The 15,121-nt window shown below is 41.4% G+C and overlaps 1 protein-coding gene across 1 annotated transcript in view; it reads right to left on the minus strand.

Annotated features, from left to right (window-relative positions):
• Positions 1 to 5,385: 5,385 nt before the first annotated feature.
• LOC310844486 (uncharacterized protein) overlaps positions 5,386 to 15,121 on the minus strand; it is a gene marked incomplete at its 3' end in the record, with an annotated part of 54,608 nt that continues 44,872 nt past the window's right edge. The window contains exons 4-6 of the mRNA XM_083738596.1: positions 8,579 to 8,746; positions 6,670 to 6,774; positions 5,386 to 5,485 (exon numbers count right to left, since the gene is read on the minus strand). Coding sequence (XP_083594722.1) covers positions 5,386 to 5,485; positions 6,670 to 6,774; positions 8,579 to 8,746 — 373 coding nt within the window. The remainder of the gene's footprint in view (positions 5,486 to 6,669; positions 6,775 to 8,578; positions 8,747 to 15,121) is intronic.

The following is a 15,121-nucleotide window of genomic DNA, read 5'->3' on the forward strand; positions in this document are numbered from 1 at the left end:
CCATGCTTGTCGTGTTGCAGCAGCCCTGGTGAAACAACCTAAGGGGGCAGTAAACAGCATCTTGTAACACAGAAATTAATTATGATGCCACAGAAACCAATTATTTTTATGCAAATTAAAGTACACTTGTTTAGATTGCAATAAGGTTTCCAGCTAGAATGCTCAATGTCTTGTGCACCTTGAGAGTTTGCCAGGAGAAACCTTAGTGAAGTGGAGAAAAGACAATTCTCTGGTATTTTGCCTCCAACCCACTTCCAGCTAACAGGCAAGATGATCAGGGGCAGCTTTGAAGTCACTTTGGTCTGCAGAGGACTGAAAAACAGCTCTTAGCCATAATACAATAACACCCAAGTGAGTTTTTATCCCTAAGCTATTACATTTCCCAACATCTTACAAACTTCAGAAATATCTAAATGCATTTTTTTACAGTCTTACTATTTCATAGATGAAAGCCCCCAGAAATTGGGAACTAGAAAACCAGCTTCAACTTAACATTCTTAAGATCTTCCTTAGTTAGCTCCCAATAGATAAAAACCATTGTTGTTGTTGTTGTTAATCATGTTCATAGCGTTTCTTGAGATGAGCAAACTTTACAGTTGGGTTTGTGAATGTCCTTTCCTTCACCGTCCCAACAAACCAGTGAGGCAAGTCAATATGGTTTCTGTTTTACAAAAGGACTCATTCAGATATAAGAACTGCACCACAGACTACATTTGTTACTCAATAGTGCTCCAAGCTCAGTAGATTACAAGCTGCATTGTGTGATGCAATTTGCAATCATATTGTGGCATTCGCTGTGATTGTCCTCAGGAATCCAGCACAGCATGGTAAAGGGAGATTTATGCATACTATTGGTGAAAATCGTTTCCTCCACCCACAATAATTTATATCAAGAAAATTGTTCCCAAATGAACTTCCCAATGGGAGTTCAATTCCTAATGCAAAGTACTATGGGTGGGCATATTTTCACAATATCATGGCATGGAGGGAAGGCTTAAACCTCCCCTCACCATGTGCTGTGTTCCCAAGGCCAACCCACACCTTCTGCATTGTTTAATTTGTGTTGTTGTGTTTTTTAACTGCAATGAGATTGATAGAGTCACACAAGTCCTCAATTCAGCACAAACTGAGGTGGATGAGTAGGCTGCAGGGACTGGCTGGTGCCATCCTGTCAGGGGCGGAGGAAGGGGGGTGCGGTGGGTGCAGGTCGTCCCGGGTGTCACCACTGAGGGGGGTGACAAAATGCTGGGTGGTACTCACCGTGGGGCCTGCAGTGCACCCGAGCCACATGTCTGTCCTGGGAGAGACATGGTGGCTTGGGTGCGCACAGGCTCCATGCTGCCCAAACAGTCCACCTGCTGCCTCCCCCTCCAGCTGTAAAAAAAAAAAAGCCCTTCCTGACGAGATGCATCTCTCCCCAACGTTATTCATGTTCACGTAGAATTTAAAAACATTCTTGTTCTCCCCAGGTCTTTGGTGGCTAAAACGCTGTTCCTGGCAAATTGAAAAATATTAGTTGGGAGGATATTTGGTTTGTTTTATTCTTACTGATTTATTATTAAAGAAATAAATGTGTTGTTTTTATCATTTTATTAGTATTTACCACACTGGGTTCCTTTGGAAAGAAAGAAAGGGTGAAAATGCAATAAACGAATAACAACAACAACAACATGAGCTGCAGGTGCAATCTGAGGTGGGAGAGTTGAGTGTCAAACTTCAGATAAAAGTGCAAAAGATGTAGGTCTCTAGAGGCTCGACTTATAAACTCTCCTGCTTTGCCCACTTTCAAACTTTGTCAAGCTGTTGCATTAGAGTAAGCAGTGAGTCCAGATCCATGCAGTCCCATGGCAAGCACATGATAGTAGTCCAAACATTTATTGTTTGTTTGGGAGCTGTTGGAAAGCATATCTGTGACAAAGAAGTGATGCCTGCAAAGCTGAAGTCATGCAAGGGTGGGGGGAAAATTCACTGATCTCTAAAAGAGATTAGTGCATCTTTATGCACCCTTTTATTTAGCCAAGCTTTGATTGTATAATGTTCATGTTCGAGCCAAAAGAGTAGTTGGTGTGACTACTCATTTGTGCAGAGGCTTTGCCAAGATGGGGGTAAGCAAGCAGATGCTAAAAGCAGGGAGCTAAGTTGGACAAATATGCAATGTCCTGGGGAGCATGTGTTAATTAGATTAATTTGCCCATAAAAGGGCACAAGATGTATTGCAAGCTATCTCCTTCCATTGATAGCTAGCTGTAAAATCTTTCAGAAAGCAGCAAAAAGTCAGTGTTGAACTAATCAAATGTGAGTGCGTAATGAGCAACAGAAAATATTGTTATGGGTTTGTGGGGTGCACGGACTTCCCTACTGTACATAAGCTGTCAATATTTTGCATGCTGACCAGCAACACTGAAATACCTCCTATGGGTGAACCTTCACAAGGGCTAGTAGTAACCACCTTATCTTCACCCCATTCAGTAAAACAGCTGTATGGTTGCTTTAGTGAGTTTCTGCTTTCCTAAAGCACCAAATTAAAAACCTGTATAAAGCAAGCACAGTTGCTAAAAAAAAGAGTTCCATTATCAGTCCCCCCCAATGCAGTTGCTTTCTTATATGGCAATTAGAGCCAGTCTTTTTAAAAATAATAATAATAATCCAAAATTGTATGCATGCAGCTACATTTGTTTGGAAGGCCAAAGAGTACTCAGGAAATATCTTCCCTTGCTTACTGGGACTGTATAGCCATACTGATCTCATTGTCCGCCTAATTCCTAGGTTTCTGCCAGCTCTTGGCAATAGTTACCCAGTGCATATTCTTCCAAACTTATCACACTGCCACAGCCTAGATTTCTCCCTCTTCACATTTTGAGAGACATGCTTTATGAATAGCCTTGCAATGGAAATAGACTTTGACTAAATATAATTACTTCCGAATAAAATTGCCTGTACTAGTTCTCTAATTTGCCAGTTCTCTCGTTTCCAGTCAAAACAATATGACACATTATCTGGAAACATCAACCCATCTTTTAAAAAAGCCCTAGGATTGCTTACATTCTCATTACAACTGTTGTCAGTCTCATGCTAGATCACTGAAACAGTTGATTCAGGTGAGCAAGGTATGGCTTGCAGGCTACATGCCAGCAGTGGCACTCGATAGCATGACTTTGGGACTCTTGAGAGTGTATAGACGTCTGGCTTCACCTCCCACTTCATTGCATAATTAGCAGTCTCTCCATCTCCATCGTCATTGCTTAAAGTAATTTTCCAGTGTTTGTGATTATTGAAATAATGGTGTGTGCTACAGGTGCAGGAGGAAACCAAGTGGACAGAAGCCCAGTTGCTTCCGCCCACATTTTCACAGCTGCAAACCCCTCCCTTGATATCTGACAGACAGGCTCAAATTTCTTCACATCTGAGGATAATATGATGAGTAAACGGTGAGTAGAATAAAACTTGGGTTCTTTTTATTTTGTTTTGTTCTTCCCCTTTGAACATTTAGAGGACAGGCTTGCCATTCTAAATATCTCAAGAACTTGAAGAGAAAGAAATAAGAAAATTCCTGCACTTTATATGTCACAATTACTACCGGGAGAATTATTATAGGAAGCAGCAGCAAAAGGAAATAAGAAAGGTTGGATTGATTTAGGTGATGCAGTGTGATTGACAGATCAGCCTTTATGGTTATCCATCTATCTAAGCTGTCCACCGCTGGAGATGAGAATGCACTGCCCTTTAAGAAGGAAGCGTTGCACAAAAGTTCTGCTTCTGGCAGAGGACTGAATCTGACTCCTGCCTCTCTGGCTGGCAGTCTGAAAGGGTAAACACCAAACGAGGGAGCAACAGGTTCCTGTGGTTCTGGCATGGCCCTAGCCCCTCAAGCAGAGACTTTGGACGAGATCCAGAACCCCCAGATTCTTTTACCAGAATACCCTAATTCTGGAGAGGCAGGTGATGGCCACACCTCCCCTCCCGCACATTTCTATAAACCAATGCCTAACCACCACATGAGCCTAGCGCTTGCTGCCAGTACCCTCACCTCGCAACCAGTCCTTTAAGCCATCACAGACTTCGGCCAACCACACATCATTACCTTCGTCAGATAAATGCACTCCATCTGCCCTAAACAGGGCTGCATTAGAGAATGCAATGCCTGGGTGGGGGGATCACCCTGCCAACCAGGGATAACACCTTCCACACTACCATGTAGTCTACCCACTTCCGGACATTATTTGTTGCAACTACCGACTCCACAAGCCTTAATGAGTGCCTGCGAAAATAACAAATCCCTAAAGCACTCCTAGCCAACGCAAGTTAAGCCACAGCGACAACAACAAAGCCCCCAGCCCGAACCCCCACCCCCACCCATGGTTCCCCCCACCCCTCGTAAGAACCACCCCCAGCTCACTACCCCCCCCCCAACAAGTACACCAACACGGTAATACACTTTAACAGCAATCAACATCAAAATTGAGAAATAAACTGGACCGAAGCCAGCAAATTAGAGGCGGGACAGCCCCAACAATGAAATGAAACAATCAAGAGGCAGGGAATGGGACTATATATCCTAAGTAGAAAGGCAACGGAGGGGGATGAGAATATCAAATACAGTTCTAAATGGAAGCGAGGGACACCTGCGGAGAAAATGGGAAGGAATAAGGTAACCTAGGACTAGGAAGCCACAAGTGGGAGGTGGGAGAAGGGGAGGGGAAGGCTCACACAGCGAGGAAGGTTTGCGGAAGGTCCGGGGGGGGGGTGATTTTAGGGAGCTGAAGAAGAGATCAAGAACCTAAGGAGAGAGTTAGAAGGAAGCAAGGATTTTCTAATGAAGAGAGAAATTAATGAGGGCAATGGTGGGTATAGCTACGGCCTTGAACAATTCACTAGACAACCGTCTCAGCTCAGTTCGGCAGCACGAAGCAAGTGCCCCACCGACGTCATGCTGCTGCATTTATAGGATTCTGGGATCACGCCACTTGCCCCAATAGGCCCAAACAGCCAGGCACGATCCCAGGGCCCAGCTGACAAGGCTTGGGCCACACCTAGTAACAACTCACCCCGTGTGGGTGGCTTAAGGGGCCCGAGCGCAACCAGGACCCTCAATTTAGGAGGATCCCATTTCTGGACACATAGTTCATATGTACTGACTTTTCGCAGTCACTTAATACTAATCTAAATACAGTAGATCTCCACACTTTCCTGTAGCTGCTCTGAGCTCCATCAAGGAACAAATACTTTCAGAAGCCATAAAATATAGCAGTTTAGTCAAACCAATTCTATAGTATGCAAAAAGTATGTGGTTTTTTTTCTAAGAAGTTCTGTGATTGTTCCCTGTTGGGATATCTTGATGTGCAAAATCACGGCACATAAGTGTTTGTTCTCATGGGACGTGCTTGTCTAAACGACCTTCTTCTGATGAAGGTTCAGTGATGCAGACTTGTGTGGCGTCCTTATGTTACTTATCAGGATCATGATATGCAAATTACTCAGATTTATTCTAAAAGAATAGGCAAAAGAACAGAACACTAAATACCAAATTAGATACTAGCACATAGCGTAAATCCCCAAAGAAAACACAGGCACTCAAGAGCTCTCTTTCAAGAACTGACTATTCCAGTTAATATTTGACTTTCTATTCCCTGCTGCATGGCTACACACTCCAAGTAATTCCTGGAATTTCCTGCTGATAGAATAAAGTTTCAACCTTGGAACAGATATGTGTTCCAAAACACCTACTTGGTACTTGGTGATATTAGCACACACTTGGGCCCAGAAGCCTCAAGACTCAATCTTAATTAGAGATTTGACAAATCACCATCCATCATACCTTGTCCCTCAAAAAGTTTCTACAGTGTGCAAAATTATATAATTAAAACCTAGTTCTAATAAATTGAAAAGCACTAACGTGTGCTACCTAATGTCCCCTGCATCTTGCATTTGTGGACAAAACTCTAAGGCAACGGTGAGAAACATTTAGCTCTGCAGATGTTATTGGACATAACTCCCACCATCTCTGACCATTGGCCATACTGACTGGGGTTGATGGGAGCTGGAGTCCAGAAATATCTCAAGAGCCACCTATGTACTATGAGAGCATATTGGGTCTGTAGAGCATTGCAGCCTGAAACAGCCAATCACTGTGTTATTGTTGAAAAAAAGTTGTTCCTTTCTTCTGTTGGTTTTTTTGGGGGGCAGGGGGGCTCTTTGCCCCATCCAATGTAGCATTTACTCAAAGAAAAATATATATCAAAATAGTCCCTGTTCTGAATGGAGGCGATATTTCAAAGAGGCAGATTAAATTTTATTTAAACCCTATTGCAGAGATTAAGGCCTCTTCGTGCAATTCGGAAGCACATCTGGTTGAAGTCTGAGATATCAAAAACTGCATGGTGACTTATCCCTGACCTCTGACTTTCTTTAAAAAGTTAAGAATAAATATAGAGAAACATGATCATCTGGACTGGGGTGGAGTGGAGATAGCGAGTGGGGTGGGGTGGAGGTTTGAGTGATATTATTTTCCACAACCTAAGCTGAACCTGTTTGAAATGTGTGGAACACTTTTATTTGAAATCGTAAATGCTGTGGAGTCTGTGAGAAAGCATTAAAAATCTGTAGAGCACTGAAGCTGCAAACCTAACTTTTGAGCCATGCCACTGAAGGTTAGGATAAGGTGGGGCTAACCTTCTACTGGATTCTGCTGGTGTGAAGAGCTCTGCCGCGGCAACTGGGAGGCTGAGAAGTTGCTGTTGCTGGGTTCTCCCACAGTTGGTGGCTTGCAGAAAAGCCCTGAAATGGGGGTTGGGGGGAGTTTGCTTTGGCTTTGGATCTGAGTGATTTCCCAAATCAAATTTATTTATTTATTTACGGCTATTAGCCCATAAAATGTGTACAGATTTCCCAGCTACACCAGTCTGAACTTGGCATAGTAAAAAGGAAAAGAACCACCACCTTTTGCCTTTTGCCCTGGCTGGGGCAAATGAAAAGGCTACCCCACTACTCCCAGGCTGAGGCTTAGGACTACCAAGCCATTAATTAATCCATCTATCTATTTATTGTTATTCAAATATCAATAAGTAATACATATTAATAAATATGAATTATAGTTCCTAACATGGTAGGCATTTTACTCCTGACATAGTAGATATTTTACTATTGTCAGAGGTTCACAACCGTGGCAAAGCTTTACAATTCTGGAAGAATGGTTGCGGCCAGAGCAAAATGCAAATAAACACAAAAGATGATTGACATCTAATGGAATTTGCCTTATCCTAACCCCTTTAGTGATCTTGTTCTACAGGCCGGCCTTCCCACATTGATTTGAAACTCTGAAACAGATCCTTCAGACCTTCCTGTCACTGCTTGGTAGAGCTGTCATCTTTGTGCATTGTACATTCTTTGATGAATATATATATATATATATATATATATATATATATATATATATCACAACTCCCATTTTGACAAGTAACTGCAGGTCTTATTTTCAAAAGCAGTTATCATCCAGCTGTTATAGAAGCTTAGTATGATGAGTTGCAGGGAATGAGTTTTTTCCCCCCTCGATCCAACTCAAATGAAAATACTAATCTCTTTTGAAGATAAAGTAAAATCATTTTATCCCAAAACTTTAAAGAAAGAGAACGTCTGAATCAGATAGCCTTTAGGGAAAAAACAAACTGTACACGAGAAGAAGGGTCATAGACTAGTGGGGGAGCATTCGTTTAGCAAGCAGAAGGTTCTGAGTTCAATCCCTGCTCTCTCTATTTAAAAAGAATCTGGTAGCCAGTCATGTCAAAGACCATCTGCCTCAGACTCTGGAGTGCTGCTGCTAGAGTAGACAATAGGTGGTTAGATGAACAAACTGACTAACGTGGAATAAGTCAGCTTCCTATGCTCCTACAAACATAGTAGGGGATGTTCTCCATTATTGGGGTTCTGACAAAAAATATATATCACTACAGATCTCTGATGAGAAGGTTAAACCAGAATTTCTGCAATAGAGTTAGATCATGTCAGCTAATAATGCAATAGTTTTATCTCATATCTGCAGCAACCATACACTCCTTGTGTGTGGGGTTCACAGTACATCAAGACATAAAGAGTTGAATAAACATTCACAAACTTTTTATTGATAATTATTACTTAAATAGGTTGAGGATCTATACAACTGTGTAACATGCAGAAAACAGCATTTTTAGAGAAATCGAAGACTGGAACTGAGGGGAGTCGGGGGGTGAGGGGGTCAGTTCTGTGGGGGGAGGGAGGAAAAAAGGGGGGAAATAAGGATGATATGTTTCTGGATAATATGTTTTGTTTTAATTTTGAATAAAAAAGTAATTTTTTAAAAAGGCATAAAGAAAAAGAGGGACATAATGTGTAAGTTTTTCCCTATTGCTTTGTGGTTGTGATTCAAAATGTGTGTTATCTCTCTAGATTTTCAAGCACCTCATCTTTTTTTCATATTGTTTTCCTCGAGAATATAGTTGCAGCTGCAAAAACTCCCCATGACAGCAAGCGCTGAACCAGACCCACCCACAGCATTGGGCAATTATACATCATTACAGCACATTGTGTATCTGTGTGTCTCCCCCACCACGCATGAAATAATAATGGCCTTGCAGATGGAAAAGTCATTACACTTTTGTTTAATGGTGTTGGAAGTGAAATTAATAAGATCAAAGAAAGCACAAGATTGCTAGATTCCTCTGCTCTTCCAAATAACATTTCCCTGTAAAAGTTGGTACAATAGACTTCTTGTGGCCTGTAAGGAGAAGGAGAAGGGAGGGCATTTTGAAAAGACTTTTTTACCCCAGCCATATTCACATTTCCATAATTCAATCTGGACTAATGTGTTATAATGAGATGAAAGCCTCACCACAATAATGCTGCTCCTTTTAAGGCAATCTATCTCCTTTGTTGCTGTGAAATTCTTATACTCTATAACCCTATTGTATTTTGCTAGAATTTGCTTACAGTAATAATGTGCACTTTTTGCGGCACCAACAAAATGCAATAAAGTGATTTAGAAAAATATGTACATAATAGATAGAAAATGACGTGTGGAAAATGATTTGGTTGAGCAGTCTGCAAATAGGAAGGCTTATATGATGCTTTGCCATGCTGAATCTAGTCTAATGGCCGGAGCATAAGTGCCGAATACAGAAAATCTCCACTTTCATTTGTATAAAAGTTGTTGCTTTTATGGGTTTAGGGGGAAGCTTTAAAATGTGCAATCAACATCTTGTTAATGCTTAGAAACCAAACTGGAGAAGTTCTAGGCAATGATTCTTGTGACCTGAAAACATATTTCCTATCCTTCCCCATTGCCACTCTCCTTCTACAATTTTATGACTTATTTAAAGTAGGTATGCATTTCTACTACAATATTATTTTGGGGGGAGGTGAGGGGGTAGGTAGGTGTGGTCTATGACCCCATTGAGGTGGCTTGAGAGACCGCCTTATCCCTTATATACCTAGTAGGCCATTGCTGTCTGCAGGAGAGCTTCATCTACCAGAGAGGGCAAGCTTTCTGGAGCTCACTTTCATCTAACTCAGATTCTGAGTCCTTACAAAGAAAAATCTGTTAAACTTTGGATCAGTTTCTAAACAAATTCAAGGGCTCTGAACCCATCCATTTCCACAGTCACCACCAAAAGCCATCCCACCACCGATACTGCAATACAAACATTCCTTTCTAGCAATGGCAGCTGGAACATCAACAGCTGCGATGTGCTGGGAGGGGAGAGCAGAAGAGCAAGCCTTTCTCCCTTTCCTCCATCCTGTTCCATTCTAACATGCTTGCTTGCAATGTGGACAAATGCCTGGGGGAACCACAGGAGATATGGTTCTCCCAAGGGTTGCTGCAGTTACAATCCCAAGAAAGCATTCCCAACATTTATTACATTAAGAGTACCCAAGAAATATCCCTCACTGCTTACTGCACTACAGAGTCAGCCCTGCTTTAAAATGAATTTTAAAAAAACCAAACCCACAGAATTTAATTTTATCAGTAAATAAAGGTTTTATGTTTTGAGGAAGCAAAAGTTTGATAAACACTCTGCTTCTCAGAAACTTACAAGAAAGACTCCCTGAGCTGCCTTAATTTTGTTGTGGCTTTTGTTTATATCTCAACAGGAAGCTACATGTAGCCACTTATTGATGTATTACAAACACACCAAAAAAGAAAGAGAGAGAGAGAGGAGGAAAAGATCATACAGAAAAATAATGTGGCCCAACTGTTCTCAGTCCCCCCAATGCTATTTGTGCTAGCGCTGTGCAAAATAAATTATTCCTGGGATGATTCATCCAATACTGCTAACACAAAACACAATAATACATCCCACGAACTCCCTAGGAAGTTCCAAAAAATGCATGCAATTAGTCGTACTAAACACTACAAGTGCATCACACTATTCCCTGCTCTTATTTTTCAGATTTCACTGGATGCTTATCGGCTGGCTGATTACATTGCAGTTAACTATTTATGTACAATTCATACAATTGTTCAAATTTGAGTTCAAGGTAAATCAAATGAGGATTGGTCCGAGCCGTCTCCAAGTCATGGTAAGAAGAAAATGACTTCAGATCGTAGGTTGCCTTGGGGGTAGAACCTGTGTCTAGATAACGCAAAATGATTGAGAAAATCTACTTGAAGCAGTGGAGGAAATACACCAGGGGGGAAATGGCAATGTGATTCCATGCCAGTAAAGAATAAAACCTTAAGAAACCAGCTTTTCTTGGTAGGTTTACCCCGTTTGGAACATTTATCCTATTTTTTTCCTCCCATTCCCTCCTTAAATCTCATTAGCAATGTTATAAGGATTTCACCCACCTTTTTAGACTGCATTCACCTTCACAGCATCCATAGACTAGTATTTTTACTGGTTTCCTTATATTACTTTTTATTTATTTTTCATTTTTTATTCACCTGCTATAAAATGATCTCAAGTCAATGTACAATATAAACACAAAAACAGCAGATGAATTTAAAACAAAGCAAAACAAACAAACAAATACAAAATAGACTCTCATGGCAAAGCCGCATTTATCCAAGTAGGAAAATCTGTCAAAACTAAAATGCAGTCCTTGTTTTCTGGAAGTGCAGATAATGAGTGCCTGTTGTATTTTGACAGGAATACTATTCCACAGACCATGGGCAGCCACACTGAAAACCCTACTCTGAATCAGGAGAGGGCTTCTGTGATCTTTGGAAACTGAAGGAGAAATTTTCCCACAGATTGCAGCAACCTACCAGGTATATAAGAGATAAGGCTGTCTCTCAAGTAATCTGGTCCAGAGCTTCATAAGATGCTATATGTTAATACCAGCATCTTGAACTTGGCTCAGTAGCAGATTGGCAGCCAGTGCAAATCTCATAAGCTAGGTGTGATATGCAGGTAGCAGTTTGCCTCTGCAAGCAACTTAGCTTCCCTGTTTTCCTCCAGCTGCAGCCTCTGGACCAACCTCAGGGGTAGCTCCAATGAAGAATTTGGAATAGATAATTGGCTGAAACTCCTGCAATTAGTCTCATCTCTTTTTTTCTGCCTGTAATATATTAATGGGGGTTTATCCTAAATTTCAGAATTCAGTGTTCTGTCAACAGCTGCTCACCCAGTAGCTTTGGGGGGGGGGAGTAATCACTCTAGCTGTTAGAGTTTTCATTGAAAATGTTCTTTCAAGTTAGTTGAAAACTACAATCCTAGGGAGAGACTAAAACAAAAGAAAATGTCCCTGTTATGAGCTGGTATGGTTATGGCTTCAGTGTTCTGCTTCTCTAGCAACTGTAGATATAATAGATATATTAAAAAATATTTTCTAAACATATATATTAATAATTCAATTAAAGTAATGATTGAATGAATAGACATATCAGCAATTCAACAATTCAGAAACATGTTATTAAACAGAATCACTGAAGTTATCAACTATTAATATATAAACCAGCCAATAAATAAATTGCAATAATATAAAGCAAATATGTAAAAGGAACACAAATGATATGCAAGTCTTGTTCCTCTCCAACAAAGTTATTGTAAAAACAGCACAAACCACCTTCCTGATTCCTAGTCCATACACATCAAGTCAGAGTCATGTTGGAGTCTGAAGGATGTGAGAAATAGGCTTTCCACATGACTCTAATGTCCTTAGGCCAGCTGCCCTATTTATCATGACATCCTAACTGGATTATGAGGGAAGTCCTGATCTTTGAATTTTTGCCTGTCCCCATTCCACCACAACTGTGCATCTCAAAACCTTCTCTCACAAGGAGCTGTCCAGCAAAAGCAGCGAAATGTTCACACCTACTCACTCTTGGAAGGGCCCCTGCAGTATCCCACCAGCCCAAATCAGTGGTAGGTATGAAGTGTGATGAGAACAGGAGGTTCAAAATCCTGGAATCATAACCGAGTTTATTGGCAACCATGACAGCACATCCTTGGAGACACTCGGATACCATTAATTTTGTGGCACATTGAAAGCTGACTTTTGAATTAAGCATGTGTAGACATGCTTACTACAAGGATCTTTGCATTGGTGCCTTCACATTCTAGCCCATGGTGATGATTGTTTCTGGCCCTCCTGCATAAAAAATAGATATACAAATAGTCCTCTGCTGGAGTACAGAGTTGAATGTTCAGATACGCAACCTCTCATTTTTTAAATACAGTGGTACCTCGGATTACATATGCTTCAGGTTACATACGCTTCAGGTTACAGACTCCACTAACCCAGAAATAGTGCTTCAGGTTAAGAACTTTGCTTCAGGATGAGAACAGAAATCGTGTTCCGGTGGCAGCAGGAGGCCCCATTAGCTAAAGTGGTGCTTCAGGTTAAGAACAGTTTCAGGTTAAGTACGGATCTCCAGAACAAATTAAGTATTTAACCTGAGGTTCCACTGTATTGGGTTTATATTCCACCCTTCATCAGAAGATCTCAGGGCGATTCAGAAGATAAAAACATGAGAAAAATTACCGAAGGATCACCTTTTGTCAGTACATGCTACTTCCTCTTGGAATACAGAAAATAACATTTCACGGTGTACACTTTACAGCATTCTACAATGCCCTGCCTTCTTAACTGGCAGCACTGACTACATTCCAAATCCGACACCTTTAATTTTTACAACTTGAGAGCAAATAATATTATTTTATTCATCGGTATTTAAAAGGACTTGAAAGAAAAAACAGTGCTTCAATCTATTGACAGCTTTGAACAAAGTGATTCATCATTTAAGTACAAGAGAAAGTTAATTATACTTGGCATCCCTACTCCTGTAATCAGTTTTGTATTTCAAAGCCATTGCTTCTGATTTACACTGCAGCCAGCAGGGTACTGGAGGAGCAAATAAGCTTTTGCATGCATTTTAAGAACTGGAGTACTGAATTTATTGGTCAATGGTTAAAACAGGAATGTCTGCAAAATGAAAATATATAACGAATCAGCTTTGCGTAGCAAAAAAGCAGATATCCCAAACAACCAAGCTTCCGACTGTTAACCGACCATCAGGTGTTTACCTCTGTGGGACGTGCCTGCACTTAAGTGTTCCTGCTGTTCTGTACCTTTAAAGAGTAATTTGCAGATGTTACCAGGAAATGCATTAAATAGGGTGCCACTTAAGTTTAATTAAGATGGAAGAACTAACTGGATCCTGGCAGAGGAGACAGAAGGATGGTTTCCCAGCTGGGACTTAACAAAAGAACAAACAGCTTTTGCCCTCACTCTGACCGTGAAATCCACCCATTCACAAACCTGCTCACCCCCCCGTGATCTACTGCACTTCCCCCTAAGTTTCCTCCTTTTTGTCAGTCAAAAACTGAAGCACACCTACACTCCCTTAAAGTGGACAGTGGGAGCTTTCTCTGCATTTTCTCCTATGGGATTCTGGCACACTGCCATCTTCCTGGAATAGGAATAGGAAGGGGTGAAGCAGTGTAAAGGGAAGCACTAGGTTGTTGGGGGGGGAGGAGCACAGGTGTGAGACCACCTGCACTTGGCACCTCCACCCCAGTTCTCTTCCATCCTTGCCACTGCTCTGTCCTGCCCCTGCATTTTGCTGCAGTTCAAAACTTTACCACAGTTAAAAGAAGTTCTGCTTTCTTCCTGTCCATAACACCAAATAAGACTTGGATCAAAAGATGATAATAAATACTCTGTACACTATTAAATGGTTAAAAGGGGAAGGATCATACATCAGTGGTAGATAACTAGCTTTGCATAAAGACGATTCCAAGTTCAACCTCCAGCTTCCTCAGGCAGCACTGGGGGAGAGAGGCGCTTCTTGAAACCCTGAGGATCTGCTGCCAATCAGAGTAGACAGTTCTGAGCTAGATGGACCAATAGATGGATGAAACAGTGTCTGAAATCTGGACAGGTGACATTTAGCAGCATTAGATGGTTGGCATGATACACAATTTATTATTAGACAGAGAGTGGTACATGTGGCCTAACCATTTCCTTCAGAGAACCTTGGCCATATTAATGTTTGCAAAGGGAATTTTGCAATGACAAACCTAGAAAGCGTCTTAAAAAGCAGAGACACACCTTGCCAACAAAGGTCCGTATAGTTAAAGCTATGGTTTTCCCAGTAGTGATGTATGGAAGTGAGAGCTGGACCATAAAGAAGGCTGATCGCCGAAGAATTGATGCTTTTGAATTATTGTGCTGGAGGAGACTCTTGAGAGTTCCATGGACTGCTGAAGATCTAACGTATCCATTCTTAAGGAAATCAGCCCCGACTGCTCACTGGAAGGACAGATCCTGAAGCTGAGACTCCAATGCTTTGGCCACCTCAAGAGAAGACTCCCTGGAAAAGACCCTGATGTTGGGAAAGATGGAGGGCACAAGGAGAAGGGGATGACAGAGGACGAGATGGTTGGATAGTGTTCTCGAAGCTACCAGCATGAGTTTGACCAAACTGTGGGAGGCAGTGGAAGACTGGGGTACCTGGCGTGCTCTGATCCATGGAGTCACGAGTCGGACACGACTAAACGACTAAACAACAACAAAGGGAATTCTACCTGTCTGCCACAGAATCCCTGCACACCATATAAAGGATTCTAAGGCATGATCTAAGATGCACATTCAATACATTATATGGCAATGTTGAGCCTCACTGATCCATTCAGCTACTATAAACTGA

This window comes from Podarcis gaigeae (genome assembly GCF_964106915.1).
Source record: "Podarcis gaigeae genome assembly, chromosome: 5".
In the NCBI taxonomy this organism is placed as follows: domain Eukaryota; kingdom Metazoa; phylum Chordata; class Lepidosauria; order Squamata; family Lacertidae; genus Podarcis; species Podarcis gaigeae.